The 19,689-nt window shown below is 42.9% G+C and overlaps 1 protein-coding gene across 1 annotated transcript; it reads left to right on the top strand.

The window, feature by feature from the left end:
• Positions 1–18,571: 18,571 nt before the first annotated feature.
• On the top strand, positions 18,572–19,174 carry LOC113875706 (probable hydrolase PNKD). The gene has a single exon (XM_027514402.1). The coding sequence runs from the start codon at positions 18,587–18,589 to the stop codon at positions 19,013–19,015; it is 429 nt and encodes a 142-aa protein (XP_027370203.1). The 5' UTR covers positions 18,572–18,586; the 3' UTR covers positions 19,016–19,174.
• The last annotated feature ends 515 nt before the right edge of the window (positions 19,175–19,689 follow it).

Here is a 19,689-nt window from a genome sequence, read left to right as displayed (position 1 = left end):
CCAGTTATAAGACAAATAATTACTGGGATATAATGTTGTTGCTGTTGTTCTGTTGCTCAGTCATCTGACCCTCTGCGACCCCATGGACTACAGCACACCAGTCTCCTCTGTCCTTCACTATCTCCCAAACTTTGCTCAAACTCATGTCCATTGAATTGGTGATGCCAGCCAACCACCTTATCCTCTATTGTCCCCTTCTCCTCCTGCCTTCTGTCTTTCCCAGCATCAGGGTCTTTTCAAATGAGTCAGCTCTTCGAATCAGGTGGCCAAAGTATTGGAGCTTCAGCTTCAGCATCAATCCTTCCAATGAATATTCAGGACTGGTTTCCTTTAGGATGGACTGGTTGAATCTCCTTGCTGTCCAAGGGACTCTCAAGAGTCGTCTTCAACACCACAGTTCAAAAGCATCAATTCTTTGCTGCTCAGCTTTCTTTGTAGTCCAACTCTCACATCCATACAAGACTACTGGAAAAACCATAGCTTTGACTAGATGGACCCTCAAGGCACTCCTGCAATTGATCAGTCACCAGAGAGAGTAGGAAGAGCCTGAGCTCCTTCAGACCAATCAGCAGCCTCCTGAGTATTTGGCTTACCCTAGTCATCACACACAACCTCTAATCAGCCAATAGAAGTAGAAAGATAGACTAGGAGGCGGGGCCTGCCTGGTCTCCATGGTAATCTCTGGATAGTGAAAGAAAGGCTCTATGTAGCCTTGGTAGTACCAGATCCAGTTGCTCTAATGGGGTGTTTGAAAGGGCAGGGAGAGAATTTATGGGGTGACAGATGGGAGGAAGAGAGTTAGAGAGGGTGGGGGGAATAAAGTGGGGAGGTTTAAAAAGGGACAGAGACAGTTTTATAAGTAAAGAAGTATCTAGAGGGAGCACAAGTTTAGGAAAGCATGGAGGTTGTAATCAGTGGTGGGAAAAAGAGTTCAAAGGATCACCAAGTTGGTTTCAGAAGTAGAAGGTTTCAGTGGGGGACAGGGCAAGTCTTTATAAAGGGATAGAGAAGAGGCTGTAAGTGGAAATGGAGGGAACTTTAGTTCACAGTTGGTCAAATAACAGAGGAGCCAAGTGAAAAGTTATGGTGTGAGGGGGAGAAGGGAGAAGTTTATGGATGAATATAAGGGTCATAACAGGATCATGACACATTCACAAGGACAAAATGAGTGGTATTATTATAAAAGGGACAATGAAATGAAATGTTAGTTGCTCATTCATGTCCAACTCTTTGTAATCCCATGGACTGTAGACTTCCAGGTTCCTCCATCTATGGGATTCTCCAGGCAAGAATACTGGAGTGGGCTGCCATACTCTTCTCCAGGGGATCTTCCCAACCCAAGGTTCAAACCTGCATCTCTTATATCTCCTGCATTACAGGCAGATTCTTTACTGTCTGAGCCAGCAGGGAAGCTATAAAGGGGACAAGCAGAAAATTATTAAAGACATTAGAAGTATTATAGGGACTTCCCTGGTGGTCCAGTGGCTAAGACTCCTTGCTTCAAATGCAGTGGGCCTAGGTTCAATCCCTGGTCAAGGAACAAGATCCTACATGCTGCAACCAAAAATCTGAAGTGTCACGACTAAGACCCAGCACAGCCAAATAAATAAATGTTTTTAAAAAGACATTCAAAGTATTATAGGGTGAAAGATTTTAAGGGGACAATGGAGGTTTTACACATGAAAGGTGTTGAGTGAGGGTCTTCTTAGTTGGGTGGTTTATAGGGGCAAAGAGAAGGTTGCTTGGAGGACTATGAGAGTGTTAATGGAAACAAAGCATGACAGTGAGTCAGTTGAGGTTCAGGGAGGCCAAATGAGAGTCATCAGAATCAGTAGGGAATTTAGGGGGACAGTGGAAGGGGTCACGTGGGACAAGCTGTAGAGATCACCAAGCAATTATAGAAGACAGAGAGGAGCTTACAGGAGAAGGGGGAAATGTTACAGAGAACAAAGAGGGATTCTAGGGCATGGGGGTGGGGTGGGAGGCTGCTACCAGGTCTAGTGGTCAGGGAGGTATCAAAAGAGAGAGGGAGATGTTAGGGGGAGACAGTGAGAGTTTGCAAGGGCTAAGGGGGTGGTCAGTGAAGAACTTATAGGAGCCACAGAGAGATGTGTTGGTGTAAAAAGAGAGAGACCAGAAGCCATACTGAGCCATAACCCACTCCTTCCCCAGGTGTTTGAAATTATGTCAGAGGCGTCACCCAGCGAGGACAACATCATGCTGCCAACCGTGGCCTGCTTCATGTGTTGTCCCTTATGTATGGCAGCCATGTTCTACTCTTCCCAGGTGGGAATCTGCATCTTGTGAATCCAAACCCTCCCCTCCCTCTGTCTGGCTGTGACCCTGAACCACCTTCTTCCTTGTCCTTCCTTCTTGGTTTCAGGCCCCCACCCTGGGTCTGTACACTCCCAATGGCTCACCCCCATTCAGTAACCCTTATAAGCTCATCTATTCCCGTTCTGCCTCTCCTCTCAAACTCAGACAAGATGCCACAAAAATAAAATGAACAGTTTTGTGGGGACAGTGGAAGGGGTCAAGTGAGGAATGCTGTAGGGGTGTGCAAGGCAGTTAGAGAAGATGGTGAGGAGGTTATAGGAGGCAGAGAAAGGGTTATAGAGAACAGAGAGGGATTAGAGGGTGTAGGGGTGGGGTGGGGGTAAATGAGTTCTAGGGAACATCAAGGTACTATAGTAAAGTTAAAAGGAGTATGGCACAACTAGTGGGGGTCAATAAGACGTTTTTAAAGAGTGCCAGTAAAGATTTTATAGAAGCCAAGCAGGGTGAAGGGTAGGAGGTATTGGGAATCATAGAGTCCAGGAGCCACACTGAACCATAACCCACTCCTTCTCCCCAGGCTTTTGAAATTAGGTCTAACAAGCCCCCAAGCGACCACCTCTTGCTGGCGATCTTGGCCTATCTCCTGTGCTGTCCTTTAGGCACTGCAGCCTTGTACTATTCTTTCCAGGTGGGAATGTGCATCGTGTCAGTCCTCACCCTCCCCTCCCTCTCCATGCTGGCCCTGACCCTGAACCAATCTCATCCATGTTCTCCATCCTGTTGGCTCAGACCCCACCCTGAGTCCTTGCAGCACCTTCACCCCCTCCAAGAACCCTTTTAAACCCATCTGTTCCTGTTCTGTCTCTCCTCCCAAACTCAGACAAGGCGCCACAACCGTAGGAATGAACGAACCTTGGCAGTCAAGACCTCCCACAAAGTCTTCAGTTTCGCTGTCTCAGCAATTGTTTTGGGATGCGTCATCATACTCCTCACCCTGAGTGTATTCCTAACAGTCTTACTTAAGCGGTAACTTCCTCTCCAGGTCATAAAAAAGCAACCAAAAAAATATACAACAGTGTGTCTAACCTTGGCTCTAGGTATCCACTGGGGCCAAATGAGACTCCTGCCTCTCAGTGTCTGGCATTCTGAGTGCTGCCAACCTGAGCCAATGCCATGAGGTGCTTGTTGGGAGAAAGAAAGTGGTAGTTCAGGAAGCCCCTTGAACCAGAGCTCAAGACCAACCTAGGGACCCCACCAAGATGTGCGCCATGGGAGACAGGGTAGCATACTGACTCCCCACGGCAGCCTCCCCTCTGTCCACATTCACGCATTGATGCCATACATCTGCTTATGTTGACCAAGGACCTAGACGGTGCTGCATGACTCTGGGGACATAGCAGTCATCACTTGAGATCAAACCTTACACCTTCAGAATCTCACAACCTAGGCTGGAAGACAGACATATCACTAAACAGTAACAGTCCATAGTGACCCCATCTCTAAAGGGGAAAACTTAAAGAGAGGGATTGTAGGAGGCTGGACCTAATCTGGGATACTTGTGGGTCTATCATAAAACCAGGGAGTCAGGCAGTTGTGAGTGAACTGGCTAGAATTCAGACCAGGTAGGATCATAGACAGCTTCCATGACAGCTATGGTTGCCTCCTCTCCCCACCAACACCATTGCTTGTGATTCAAAAATCAACAGTACTTTCTGAGCACCTACTATGTATCAGGCACTAGACTGGGAAATAGGAAAGCAACAGAGCAAAGTAAATCAGACCTCTTTCTGATAGACCTTAAGTTCTAGTGGGAAGAAAACCATAAAAAATAGACCTCTAAATAAACAAGATAATTACAGGGAACAGTAAATGCTATAGAGGAAAATAACAGAGTAACAAGCTAAAGCAATAATGTAACGAACATTAACAGCTGGTCCATCAAACTGCTAATGTTCATTATAAGACAGGTGCAGGAATTGACAGTAGGTACCTTGAAACTTACAGCAATTTGATGTCATCATGACATACAAGTATAAGATCAAGAATCTTGTCAAACAAAGTATAGACCAAAAGGATCAATCCATGACAGACTGAAAGTGAAAGTGAAAGTCACTCAGTCATGTCTGATTCTTTGTGACCCCATGGACTATACAGTCCATGGAATTCTCCAGGCCAGAATACTGAAGTGGGTAGCCTTTCCCTTCTCCAGGGGATCTTCCCAATCCAGGGCTTGAACCTAGGTCTCCCACTTTGCAGGCAGATTCTTTACAAGCTGAGCCACAAGGGAAGCCCAGGAATACTGGAGTGGGTAGTCTATCCCTTCCCCACTGAATCTTCCCGACCCAGGAATCAAGCCTGCATTGCAGCTGGATTCTTTACCAACTCAGCTATCAGGGAAGCCCTCCATGACAGATTGGAGATACCAAAAACAGAATCTATGCCACAGTCACAAATAGATTGAGATGCACTGGGCTAGTGGGTACTGAGGTCTAAAAGGTATATTGTTTAGAGTCATGCTAGAGGCTGTAAAAAATAAACCCTCATCAAATCAGCAGCTCACAAGATACAAGTTTATTTGACACTATCACAACCTTTCCATGTGAGTATTTCTACTGACCCATAGATTAAGCCGGGGATCCATGCTCCTCTTACTTGGTGATTCCACCGTCTCCTAAGGGCTCAGAGTCCTTTGAGTCTGGGCAGAGGATGAAAGAGTTAAAGCCTCCACTTGTTTCTTAATATCCTTGGCCTGCAAGGAAATCCTTGTCCACTGTTGGTAGATTGTAAATATGAACAGCCACTGTGGAAAATAAGACATGTGTGTGTTTAGTCACTAAGTTGTGTCCAACTCTTTTTCAACCCCAAGGACTACACTCCACTAGGCTCCTCTGTCCATGGGATTTCCCAGGCAGGAATACTGGAGTAGGTTGCCATTTCCTTCCCCAGGGGATCTTCCTGACCCAGGGATCGAACCCAAGTCTCCTACACTGCAGGCGGATTTTTTACCACTGAGTCACCAGGGAAGACCAGAAAATAGGATGGAGGTCCTCAAATATTAAAATTATAACTACATATGATGCAGCCATCTCACTTCTGAGTATACATCCAAAGGAAATAAAATCACTATCTCAAAGAGGTACCTGGAGTCCCATATTCATTGCAGCATTATTCATGAACAAACTGAGTGTCCATCGTCAACTTAAGAAATAAAGAGGATTTGGTATCTATATACAAAGGAAAATTATTAATCTGTGAGAAATATGAAATCCTGCCATTTGAGACAACAGATAGATCTTGAAGGTGTTATGAAAAATGAAAAAAAGTCTGACAAAGACAAGTACTATATGATATCACTTACATGTGGAATCTTAAAGAAAACAAACTCGGAAGAACAGAAATTAGAGTAATGGTTGCCAGAGGGTGGAAGGTGGTGAGGAAAAACAGATAGGCTGGTAGGGAATTCCCTGGTGGTCCAGTGGTTAGGACTCAGTGCTTTCACTGCAGAGGCTACGGGTTCCATCCTTGGTCAAGGAACTAAGATCCCATAAGTGAAGCCACACAGTCCCCCAACCAAAAAAAAAGGATAAGCTGATAAAAAAGAAAAAGTTCAAACTTTCAGTTATATAATAAATAAAGTCTGAGGGGCTAATATATAATATAGTAACTAGAGCTAACAATACCATTTGATATACTTATAATTTACTAAGAAAGTAAATCTTAAGTGTTCTCCCAACCCCCCCCAAAAAAAAGGTAAAAAAAAAGAAACTGTAAGCTGATGGATGTATTAATTAACTTCAGTACAGTAAAAATTCACTATATACATGTATATCAAATCACCACGTTGTACATTTTAAATATATTACAATTTTATTTGTCACATATACCTCAATAAAGCAGGGGAAGGGTTTTGAAATAAAGCTTTGGTCTTAAAGTAACAAGCATCACTTTTTTTCTTAATCACTTTTGTCTCAGTCTTGTACAGAAGTAGTCTTATGGTCTCAACTGGATGTAAGGGCCTCTGAGATGAAGCCCCCAGACAGATCCACAGATGCTTCCCAGACCCTGAGATGAAGCCCGACTGCAGGATGTCCAGATGCTGGCCGAGAAGCCAGCAGCAGTCAAGGACCCATAGGCTTCACAGACGTTGAAAATTCGGGGCAGCCTCTGGCTGAGGATCACCCAGGTTCCTCTGGTACCCTGGTCAGCCTTCCATCCCTGGCATCCTGGCTTGCCTCGCCTCTCTCCAAATGCCCAGCACACCGCACCCACTGTCCCAGGCTCAGGACCAGCACCAGCCTCTGGGGAGCCCTTGTGTGAGTCAGAAGAGGTGCCCATTCACCTGGGCAAGTGAAGCAGCTCCCATGCACTCCCCTGCCAGGTCAAGTCATGAGCAATGGGTACAAAACCGAAACAGCTCCAGGTGGCAGCCCTGCCCAACCATTGTCACTGACCCCCATGAGCTTCTTCCTCCCTGCCCCTCCCCGCAACCTGCAGACCCAGAGAGCCACTCTCCAGGGAGACGTGATCTGAGCCCAGGTCCGCTCTGCCAGCACCCTCTGCTTCAATGCCTGTTCTGCCCTCTGCACTTCCATCACCTCGTTCTTGATTGTTTTCTATTGCAGTTGTGGTCATGGCCCTGGACCAGGACTGACAGACTCATCTGCACCTCAGGCAGTAGGACAGACGAAGGGGGTGGGGAATGAAATGCTTACTCCATTTTAAGACACTTTCAGGAAATTTTACACACACACTTATACACACACCTATTCTGCTGCCAGAATTTAACTACACGTTGGCCAGAATTTAACTACAAGGCCTCTGGCTACCTCCCAGGGAACCTGGAAAATACAGTCTATTCCAGGAGGTCAAGTACCTGGATAAAATGAGAATTTCAGGTTTGGGGACTACCTATATGTGCCACCTTCATTCTAGTCTGGAGGAACAAGTATACCTGTGATAGTTTTTATTTGGAAGACTGAACATCAGGAATGAAAACTAAAAGAATTAAAATGGCAGTTGGAGAATGTGCATTGGTATGAATCAAACCAATTTGCAATCAATCTCATAAAAACCCAAGATGGAAGTGCATGCAATTACCACGTTGAGTACAAAACCTTGTACTGGCTTGATTTTATCTGCCCTCAAGTATTGTCTGCAGAATTGTCTGTCCATGACTTGATGTTACGTTAGAAAAGATTTCTGCCGGTTAACACAAAACAAACAAAAAAGCCAAGATGAAGAAAATTGTTCTCTTCTCCGTGGCACATTTACAGTGTCCATGTGCTACTCAGTGTGTCTAATTACAGCTGGAATTGCTCTTATCTGTGTCGGCTGAGGAGGAGGGCAGGGCAACCCACTCCAGTATTCTTGCCTGGAGAATCATATGGACAGAGAAACCTGGCGGGCTACAGTCCCTAGGGTCACAAAGAGTCAGACATGACTGAAGCGACTTAGCATGGCACGGCACATGTCGGTTGAGAGGGTTGAGAGTTGCTCAGGTTTGAAGTTGGCTGCACTGTTCTTCGGAGAAGGCAATGGCACCCCACTCCAGTACTCTTGCCTGGAAAATCCCATGGACGGAGGAGCCTCGTAGGCTGCAGTCCATGGAGTCGCTGAGGGTCGAACACGACTGAGCGACTTCACTTTGACTTTTCACTTTAATGCGTTGGAGAAGGAAATGGGAACCCACTCCAGTGTTCTTGCCTGGAGAATCCCAGGGACGGGGGAGCCTGGTGGGCTGCCGTCTATGGGGTCGCACAGAGTCAGACACGACTGAAGTGACTCAGCAGCAGCACTGTTCTTAAAATTTATCTGGAACATTGAGTCAATGTCTGTGTTTTTAAAATATAGGATGGATCATTTACAATCTGGGGTCATGGAAATTCAGATTTATAAACACAAAGTGTAATTCCCAGGCATTTGTTTTTTAATTTTTCATTGGCATATAGTTGATTCAAAACATTGTGTTAGTTTCAGGGGCACAGCAAAGTGAGTTCGTTATTCATGTATCTATTCTTTTTCAGATTATTTTCTCATATAGGTTATTACAGAGTATTGAGTACAGTTGCCCATGCTATACAGTAGGTCCTTGTTGATTATCTATTTTACATATAGTAGTGTGGATAGGCCATTTCGGAGAAGGCAGTGGCAACCCACTTCAGTATCTTGCCTGGAAAATCCCATGGACGGAGGGGCCTGGTAGGCTGCCGTCTATGGGGTCGCACAGAGTCGGACACGACTGGTGACTTAGCAGCAGCAGCAGCATAGGCCATTTAGTTTTTTAAACCCTAAAGAAAAAAATTATCTTGCCTTTAATCTCTTTTTTACTTACAGAATTTACTCTGTTGCTCTTTTATTAACTTAATCTTTCAGAGCTTTATCAAAGTATAATCGACAAGACTACATGATACTTTAAAATACAATGTGATGAGTTTTGACACAAGTAATACACCCATGAAACTATTACCACAATCAAGATAATGAACATATTCATCACCTCCAACTTATTTCTCCAGCCACTTTGTCATCCCTCCCTCCCATCTCTCCCCAGGTGGCTACTAATCTGTTTTCTGTCGCTATAGATTAGTCTGTATTTTCTAGAACTTTATGTAACTGGAATCACAAAGTATGCGCCCTTCTTTTCTCTAATATCTTTCAGTCAGCATAATTATTTTGAGATTCATCAATGCTGTTCCATTTTCAACAGTTCATTCCTTTTATTGCTGACTACTTCATTATATGATTGTGCCACAGTCTGTTCATCTGTTAACCTGTTAGTGGACACTACGATGCTTTCCAGTTTTTGCCTAATACAAATAAAGCTGCTGTGAACATTCAAACACAAGTATTTGTATGGGTATGTGGGTACACGCTTTCATTCCTTATAAATAAATAACTAGGAGTGGGATGGCTAGATCATATGTTAAATACATGCTTAGCTTTTAAGAAATTGCCAAAGTGTTTTTCCAAATTGGTTGTACTATTTTACATTCCTATAAGCCATGCATGAGACTTCCAGTTGGCCCCACATCTTTGCCAAGCCCTGGTATGATTAGTCTTTTTATTTTAGCCATTCTACTAGTTATGTAATGATATCTCACTGTGATTGAACATGCCTTTTCCTAGTGACTAATACAATTGAGTATCTTTCTGACTACTTATTTACCGTCAATACTTGGTGATGCGTTTGTCAAATGCTTTGCTTTTTTTTTTTTTTTTTTTTGGCCGCAACAAGTGGCATACAGGATCTTAGTTCCCTGATCAGGCATGGAACCTGTGACCCCCGGCAGTGGAAGCATGGAGTCTTAACCACTAGACCATCAGGGAAGTCCTTTGCCCATTTTTATTGGATTGCTTCTTTTCTTTTTCAAAAAATATACTTATTTATTTGACTGTGCCAAGTTTAGTTCCCTGACCGGGGATCCAACCTGGTTTCTCTGCATTGTAAGCGCAGAGTATTAACCACTGGACCAGCAGGGAAGTCCGTGTTTCTTTTCTTATTATTGAGTTTTAAGAGTTCATGATATATTCTGGAATCAAGTCCTCTATCAAATTTTCCAGCATGTACCATGTTTTTTGTTTCTCTCAACAGTGTCTTTTGAAGATTGGAAATTTTAACTTTGATGATGGCCGTTTTGTCAATTTCTCTTTTATTACAGATCATATTTTTGTTGTTGGATCTAAGAAATCAAGGGTTTCTTAACCCAAGTTTTCTCTTAACATCCTCCTCTAGAAGTTTTATGATTGTAGTTTACATTTAAGTCTAGGATCTATTCTGAGTTCATTTTTATTAGATGCAAAGTATGCATCTGAGTTTACTCTTCTGCATGCATGCATGTGCGTGCTCAGTCATGTCTGACTGTTTGCGACCCCAGGGATTGTAGCCAGCCAGGCTCCTCTGTCCATGGGATTTTCCAGGCAAGCATACTGCAGTGGGTTGCCATCTCCTTTTCCAGGGAATCTCCCTAACCCAGGGATCGAACCTGAGTTTCCTCCATTAAAGGCAGATTCTTTTACAACTGAACCACCAAGGAAGCCACATATAGATGTCCAATTATTCCAGGGACATTTGTTGAAAAGACTGGCCTTCTCCACTGAATTGCCTCTGCATATTTTTTAAAAATTCAAATGTTCAGATATGTTAAGATCTAGTTCTGGGGTAAAAATAGGTTGTACCCTTCTACTGATCCATTTCTCTATCTTGAGAGTAATACCATATTTTTTCATTTTCCATGCCTTACAATAGGACTTGAAGTTAAGGAGTGTGACTGCTCCCATTCTGTTCTTCTTTTTCAAAGTCATTCTGGCTATTTCAGTTCTTTTTTATTTACATCTGAATTTATGAAGAATCTTATAAATTTCGAAAACAAATTTTAAAGGCCTGTGAGTATTTTCATTGAAACTGCACTGACTCTATAGATAAATTTGAGGAGAACTGACATCTTAGCAGGGCTTCTCAGGTGGTGCTAATGGTAAAGAACCTGCTTGTCAATGCAGGAGACATAAGAGACGCCGGTTGGAGCCCTGGGTCAGGAAGCTCACCTGGAGGAGGGTATGGCAACCCACTCCAGTATTCTTGCCTAGAGAATCCCATGGACAGAGGAGAGCTACAGTCTATAGGGTCACAAACAGTTAGACATGACTGAAGCGACTTAGCACACACATACAACAACTTAGCAATATTTTATTTCTTTCTGTCTATGAGCATGGTATACCTCCCCTTTTACATAAGTCTTCTTGAGATCAGCCCTGGGATTTCTTTGGAAGGAATGATGCTAAAGCTGAAACCCCAGTACTTTGGCCACCTCATGCAAAGAGTTGACTCATTGGAAAAGACTCTGATGCTGGGAGGGATTCGGGGCAGGAGGAGAAGGGGACGACAGAGGATGAGATGGCTGGATGGCATCACTGACTTGATGGACGTGAGTCTCAGTGAACTCCAGGAGTTGGTGATAGACAGGGAGGCCTGGCATGCTGCGATTTATGGGGTCGCAAAGAGTCAGACATGACTGAGCAATTGACCTGATCTGATCTGATCTGATCTTTTAAATCTCTCAGCAATGTTTTGTAGTTTCCAATGTACAGAGATGGCATATCTTTTGTCAAATTCATCTCAAATTATTTAATATTTTTGACATCAGTATAAATGGCATTTTTTAATTGTAGTAAAATACACATAACACAAAATTTACCACCTTACAAATATTAAATGTACAGTTCAGTGGTGTTCAGTATATTTCATATTGCTGTTCAACCAATCTCCAGAACTGTTTTCATCTTATAAAACTATATCTCTATACCTATTAAACACAACTCCCACTATCTCCCCGCCACCAGCCCCTAGAAATCACCATTTTACTTTCTGTCTCTACACATTTGACTACTCTAGATTTTTTATATAAATGAAAATCATAGAGTATTTGCCTTTTTGTAACTAGCTTATTTGTTTGTTTTTTGCTTGTTTGGCTGCACTGCATGGCTTTCAGGATCTTAATTAACTGATCAGGGATTAGTTCAAGTTCTAACCACTGAACATCCAGGGAGCTCCCTGTAACTAGCTTACTTCACTTAGCATAATGTCCTTAAGGTCCATCCATATTATAGCATTTATCAGAATTCCTTACTTTTTAAAGCTGGATTGTGTGTGTGTGTGTGTGTGTGTGTATGTTTTTATAATATACATACATAAAAATGTTTTATCCATATAAAATACATGTATTTTATATATATCCAGGCTCTTCTGTCCATGGAATTCTCCAGGCAAGAATACTGGAGTGGGTAGTCATTCCCTTCTCCAGATCTTCCTGACCCAGGGATTGAACCCTAGTGTCCTGCATTGCAGGTAGATTTTTTACCATCTGAGCCACCAGAGAAGCCCCATGTAAACATACATGTATGTATATGCACGTGTGCTAAGCTGCTTCAGTCGTCTCTTACTCTTTGTGACTCCACGGACTGTAGTGCACCAGGTTCTTCTGTCTGTGGGATTCTCCAGGCAAGAATACTGGAGTGAGTTGCCATGCCCTGCTCCAGATCCTCCCCACCCAGGGACTGAACCCTCATCTCCGGCAGCTCCTGCACTGCAGGCAGATTCTGTACCCCGAGCCACCCACATGTATTATCATGTATTATAAATATGTGCTTTTATATATATATATATATATATATATATATATATATATATATATATATATATATAAAACATTTTGTTTATCCATTCATCCATCAATGTATACTGGGGTTGCTGTCACCTTTTAGCTATGGAGAATAATGTTGTTATGAACATGGGTATGCAAATTCTTTTGAAAACATGAGTGTTTTTAATTCTTTTGAACATATACCCAGAAGTTAAATGGTTGGATCATATAATAATTCAACTTCTAATTTTTGAGGAACTGCCGTACTGCTGTCCATAGCACCTGTGCGATTTTGTATCCCTACCAACAGTGCATAGGGGTTCCAATTTCTGCACAACCTTGTCCTCACTTGTTATTTTCTAGGTTTTTCTGATAGTAATCATCCCGATGGATATGAGGTGATAGATATATCATCATGATTTTGCATTAGGGAATGACTGGTGATGTTGAGCACATTTTCATATACTTATTGGCCTTTTACATATCTTCTTTGAAGAAATTATCTAGTCCTTTGCCCATTTTTAATCAGATTATTTTGTTTTTATGAGTAGTAGGGGTTCTTTATATATTCTGGATATTAGCCCCTTATCAGATATATGATTGGCAAACATTTAATCCCATTCCATCATAGGTTGCATTTTCACTGTTAATGTTCTATGATACATACTAGTTTTTTTATTTTTATGTAGTCCATTTTATCTATTTTTGTTTTTGTTGCCTATTCTTTTGTTGTCATACCCAAGAAATGACTACCAAGTCCAGCGCCATTAAGCTTTCCCGGATGTTTCTATGGATTTTGTGGGTTTAGATCTTCTGTTTAGTCCTTTGATCCAGTTTAGTTAATTTTGATGTATGGTGTACTTCATTCTTTTGCACGTGGATATCCAATTTTTCAACACCATTTGTTGAAATTACTCTTCTGCTTGGTTTTATTGTAATTTGCTCTCCTTTTTTCAGATACTCAAAGTGGAAGCTGACATCATTAATTTGAGATGATTTGCTATAGATCAAATGTTCATGTCTTCCCAAAATTCACATGTTTGAAGCCTAATCCCCAGTGTTATGGTACTTAGATGTACAGCCTTTGGGAAGTGATTAGGTCATGAGGGCAGGTATTAATGCAAACTATTGAGCATAAAATAGGCTCAAGGATGTATTGTGCAGCATGAGGAATACAGAAAACATTTTGTAATAACTGTCAGTGGAAATAAACCTTTAAAATTGTTTTTAAATTTTTTAAATTTTTAAAAAGATAGACCATATCTTTGATCACAAAACTAACAAATTCAAAGAATTTAAATCATACAAAATCATATTATCTGACTGTGGTATGTAAAACTCTAATGTGCCCCACCCCCAACCACAAAAGAACTCCAGCCCCTGGTGTGCAATCCTGTAAAATCTCTGAGATTGTGACTATGATGGGATATCACTCCTGTGATTTTCTGGTACAGCTGACCTTAAGAGAAGAAGATGATATGGATGGACCTAGCCTAAACACATGATGAGGCATTTAAACGTGGGTCTAGAGGTAAGAGACAGAAGTCAGACACAAAGCACAAGAGTGATTTTGATGGAAGGAGATTCTCTGTTCACAGCTTTGAAGATGAACAGGACCACATGCCAAGGAATGCAGGTGTGCTATAGAAGCTGAGAATAGATCCTGGCAGCTCGCCTGCAAGGAAGAGGATGGCCTCAGCCCCCAAGCCACAGGGAACTGAATTTGGTCACAACCACATGAGCTTGGAAGAGTATCCAGAGCTACAGAAGAGACGTTTCAGCAGACACGCTGATATCAGCCTTGTGAGAGCCTGAGCGAGGAACTCAGGCACACCATTCCTGGATTTCTCATCCTCAGAACTGTAAGCCAATATACGGCTGTTGTTTTAAACCACTCAGTGTATGTTGGTTTGTCATATAGAAATAGAAAACTACTGTGCTGACCATAATAAAAGTAATGCAGAAATAAATAACTGAAAGTTAACAGGAAAATCTTCAAACACTTGGAAAATCAATCCTGCAAGTCAAAATAACTCATGAAGCAAGGGAAATTAGAAAATGTATTTAACACATCAAAAAGGTAGTATAGGGCTTCCGTGGTGGCTCAGCGGTAAAGAATCCCCACACTAATGCAGGAGACATGGGTTCCATCCCTGATCCTAGAAGATCCTACATGGTGAAGAGCAACTAAGCCAGAGAGTCGCAACTACTGAGCCCATGTGCCCTAGAGCCAGTGCTCCGCAATAAGAGAAGCCATTGCAATGAGCAGCCTGCAGGTCACAACTAGAGCGTAGACCGACTCCCTGCAACTAGAGAAAAGCCCACGCACGAACGAAGACCAAGAACAGCCAAAAAAAAAGTGTATGTGGATGCAGCTAAAGCAGTGCTTAGAAGTAAACATATTATACTCAGATGCTTATTATATTAGAAAATAACACGTCTCAAATTAACAATCAAATATATAACGTAAATCTATCAAACATTTGGAAGAAAATATAGGAGAAAATATTTCTGACACTGGGTTAGACAAAGAGTTCTTAAACATGATACCAAAGCACGTTCCTAAAAGAAAAAAAAAAAAAAATATATATATATATACACTCTATCAATATTAAAAAAACTCTTGCACTGCAAATGACAAAAAATAAAAAGATAAAGACCCAAACATAATAATTGCAAATCGCATATCTGACTAAGGGCTTGTATCCAATACAGATAAATAACTCTAAACAAAATTAAAAGAACATCAAAAACAAACAAACAAAAAACTAAATTGCAGTAAAAATAACTCCTAGAATTGATCAATCACGGGAGAGTTTAGGACAGACCCGCACTCTACGAGACCAATCAGCATTGGTTTCCCACCCCAACACGCAACTTCCAATCAGCCAATAGGAGAAGGTACAGGGTAAGAGGCGGAGCCTGCGTGGTCTCCATGGCAATACCTGGAGGGATGGAGTCAGGGAGAGGTTCCATGTAGCCAGATCCAGATGCCCTAATGGGGGTGTTTGAGGGGGCAGGGCGGGAATTTATGGGGGGACAGGGTGGGAGGAAGAAAGCCAGCATGGGTTGAGGGGAATGAGGGGACAAAAAAGTGTTTCATAAGGGGAAGGGAGGGTATTAAGTATTCAGAGGGAGGCACGGGTCTAGGAGAACCGAAGGCTGCTGTCATTAAGTGTACAGGAAGTTCACAGGGTATTGAAACTGGTTTCAGACTTAGCGAGAGGGCATTAGAGGGCGACGTGGCAGGTCTTTATAAGGGGACAGAGAAGAGGCTATGTATAGACAAGGAGAGGACTTAGAGTTTATAGTTGCTCAAAGAAGGTCTTAGAGGAGCCGAGTGAGAGGTTATTGGTGCGGTCGGGGTGGGGGGTGGAGTGGGGAGGAGTTAGTAGGTGAACAATAAGGTTTATAACAGGACCATGACAGATTCATAGGGACAAAGTGAGGAATATTAAAATGGAGCAAGGAGAGAGCCACTAAGGTCATTAGAAGTTTTTATAAGTTGAGAATTTTGCAGGAGCATAATGATGGTTTTACACATGAAAAATCAGAGTGTTAAAGTGTTGAATGAGGATCTTCTTAGTAGGGTGGTGAATAGAGACAAAGAAAAGGTTGCTTGGGAAATGATGAGGGTTTGTTTTATAGGAAGAAAATGCTCTTAAGGTGTCAGCTGAGTTTTCAGGGAGGCCAAATGAGAGTCCTTGGAGTCGGTAAATGATTTTGTGGGGACAATGGAAGGACCAAGTGAGACGTGCTTGGGATCTGAAAGGCAGTTATAGAATATGGTGAGGAGTTTACAGGAGATGGGGAAAGCCTTACAGAGAACTGAGCAGGATTATAGGGTAGGGGGGATGGAGGTGGAGTGGGGGGCTGACAGTTCTAGAGGACAGAGAAGGTATTAAAAGGAATAGGGAGAGGTTAGAGAGAACACAGTAGGAAGTAAATGGAGTCAGAGTTTTAAAGGGCGTCAGTGAAGACTTTACAGGAACGGAGGAGAGTCAAAGGGAGGAGGTCAGAGGGATGTCAGAACCCAGAAGCCATACTGAACCATAATTCACTTCCTACTCCCAGACGTTTGAGATTTTGCGTGCCAAGCCCCCCAAAGACTATATGTGCCTGTCCATTTTGGCCCTCTTCCTGTGTTTTCCCGTAGGAATTGTGGCAGTGATCTTCTCCATCCAGGTGCGAATCTGAATCATGCCAATCCTTGCCTTCCCCCTTACTCTCCATCCTGGCCCTAATGCTGACTCAAGTTCTTCCTTGTTTCCTGCCTCTGGGTTTAGGTCCCCACCCTGTGTTCCTATAGTCCCATGGCTCACCCCTCTCCCATACAAGAACCTTTTTATGCCCATCTATTCCTGTTCTACTTATTACCTCCAATCAGACAAGGCACTGCAACAGATGGAATAATCGAGCCATGGCAGCCGAGACCTCCCACCAAACCTTCTACATTGCAGTCCTGGGGATTGTTATGGGAAGCATCATCATATTCATCATCTTGATTTTCTCCATGACGGACTTATTTTCTCGGTAGCCTCCTCCCCAGCTCATGAGGGAAAAAAGCACCAAATATATCCAAAACTGTTCCTTACTTTGGTTCTAAGTATCCATTTGGGCCAAATGAGACACCTGCCCCTCAGTGTCTGGTGGGTCAAGTGTTGCCAACCTGAGGCAGCACCGTGAGGTGGTAGATGGGGGAGGAGGGCCACTGGACCCGAGCTCAAGACCAATCCTGGGACCCCGCCAAGATGTGGACCATGGGAGACAGGGTAGAACACTGTTCTCCTCTGCCCATATTCACGTATTTGTGTCATAAATCTATTTATGTTGACCAAGGGCTTTGAATGTATTGCCATACTCTGGGGACAGAGCAGTCACCACTTAAGTACCACTGGTACCTCCTGTGAACTTAAAAACCAGGCTGAAAGACAGTCATATCACCAGACAATAACAGAATAGAGGGTCCAGTCTCTACCGGGGGAAGCCTAGGGAAGTGGGTTGTAAGAGGTCATGTTGGGTGCTGTGGTCCACCAGAAAACTTGGGAGTCAGAAACTGTCAGTGAACTCATTGGAATTTGGAATTTTGATTGTAGGGCTTCTGTAATAGGTAGATTAACTCCTCTCCCCTCTAACCACCAAGTATGAGGCTTATTCATCATTCAACAAGTACTTATTCTGTTGAGTAAGTTGAATATTCTGAGCACTTATGATGTACCAAGCACTGTACTAGGTACTAGAATCACAACACAGAGCTTACATCTGGGAAGTTTCCCCACATTCTAGTGGGAAGAAAACCACAAACAAATAGAAGCAAATAATTACAGGGAATGGTGAATGTCGCAGAGAAAAATAAAACAGGGTAATAAGCTATGGCAGTGATAATAGTGGTCTACTACTGTTAATAGTTTGCAATAAGCTAAGTGTGGAAATTGCCAGTAGGCGCTTTCAGACTTACAGCAATTTGACCTGTTACGGCATCCAAGTATTTGAAATAGACTTGTCCCGTTGTGCAGGGCATAGGACCAGTCCATGACAGATTGGGAGATATTAAAAAAACAAAAACAAAAAAACAGGTCCTATTCCACAATCACAAATAGTTTGAGACGCACTGGGATAGACAGCAAAAGTCTAGAAGGTATATTGTTTAGGGTCATGCTAGCAGCTGTAACAAATAAACCCCACCATTTAGTAGTTCACAAAATAGGAATTTATTTCTCACTCACAGAACCTGCCAAGGTGGTCAAGGGACCCAGGAACCTTCCATGTGGTGATTCCACCATCCCCTAAGGATCCAGAATCCTTTGAGTCCAGGCAGAAGATAAGAATGGAAAACTGCCACATGTTTCTTTAAAGCCTTGACTTGAAAGTGAACACTTATGCACTGTTGATGGAAAAGTAAGTTTGTAGAGCCACTGTGAAAACCAGGATGGAGGCTTCACAAAAATTTAAAAATAGAACTACCATATGAATCAGTAATCTCACTTTTGAGGGTATATCCAAAGGAAATAAAATTACTGTCTAAAAGAAATATCTGGACTCCCACATTCAGTGCAGCATATTCATAACAGCCAAGATATGGAAACAACTTAAGTGTCCATCAACAGATTAAGGGATAGAGAGGATTTGATATCTATATTCAAAGGAATATTATTGGGGATTGGGATCTGAACATGGCGGCGGTGGTAGCTGCTACGGCGCTGAAGGGCCGGGGGGCGAGAAATGCCCGCGTCCTCCGGGGGACTGTCTCAGGAGCCACTGCTAACAAGGCTTCCCAGAACAGGAGTCGGGCACTGCAAAGCCACAGCTCCCCAGAGTGCAAGGAGGAGCCTGAGCCCCTCTCCCCTGAGCTGGAATACATCCCCAGAAAGAGGGGCAAGAACCCCATGAAAGCTGTGGGACTAGCCTGGGCCATCGGCTTCCCCTGTGATATCCTCCTCTTCATCCTCACCAAGCGGGAAGTGGACAAGGACCGTTTGAAGCAGATGAAGGCTCGGCAGAACATGCGGGCATCCAACACGGGCGAGTATGAGAGCCAGAGGTTCAGGGCCTCCTCCCGTCATGCCCCATCTCCTGAAGCTGGGTCGGGGGTGCAGTCCTGAGGAGCACTGCAGCCCTCCCCTAAACTCTATTGACTGTGGCCTGCAGACTGTCCAGTCCTTTCTGGTCCTTGCCTCTGAGGCCCACCAGAGGGCGCACGAAGCCCAGGCTCCTGCCAGCCCCATTCCTCCTGAAAACCCAGCCAAAGGCAAATAAAGTTACCGTGTCTGAGTGGGAAAAAAAAAAAAAAAGGAATATTATTAAGCCATGAGAAATACAAAGGCCTGCCATTTGCAACAATATGAATGAAACTTGATGGCATTATGCTAACTGAAATAGGTGGAGAAAAACAAATACTCTATGATATCACTCATATGTAGAATCTTTTTTAGATTTGTTTTCAAACTCATAAGAACAGAAAGTAGAATGGTGGTTGCCAGGGACTGGGGGTCGGGGATATGAGGACAGGCTGGTAAAAGGGTAAAGACCTTCAGTTATAAGATGAATAAGGTCTGAGAATTTAGCATAGGACAAGGTGACTGTGATTAACAATACTGTACTGTATACTTAAAATTTGCTAAGAGAGTAGCTCTTAAGCACTCTCACCAAAAACAGACAAAAACAAAGGTAACTCTGTGAGGTGATGATATTTAACTTGGTTGTGGTAATAACTTCACAATGATGCATATAGCAAATCACCATGTTGTACATTTTAAACCACATTATAATTTTTGTC

This window comes from Bos indicus x Bos taurus, chromosome 18, assembly GCF_003369695.1.
Source record: "Bos indicus x Bos taurus breed Angus x Brahman F1 hybrid chromosome 18, Bos_hybrid_MaternalHap_v2.0, whole genome shotgun sequence".
Taxonomy (NCBI): Eukaryota; Metazoa; Chordata; class Mammalia; order Artiodactyla; family Bovidae; genus Bos; species Bos indicus x Bos taurus.
Note: the sequence above shows the minus strand (reverse complement) of the source record. Positions and strands in the feature narration are given on the sequence as shown.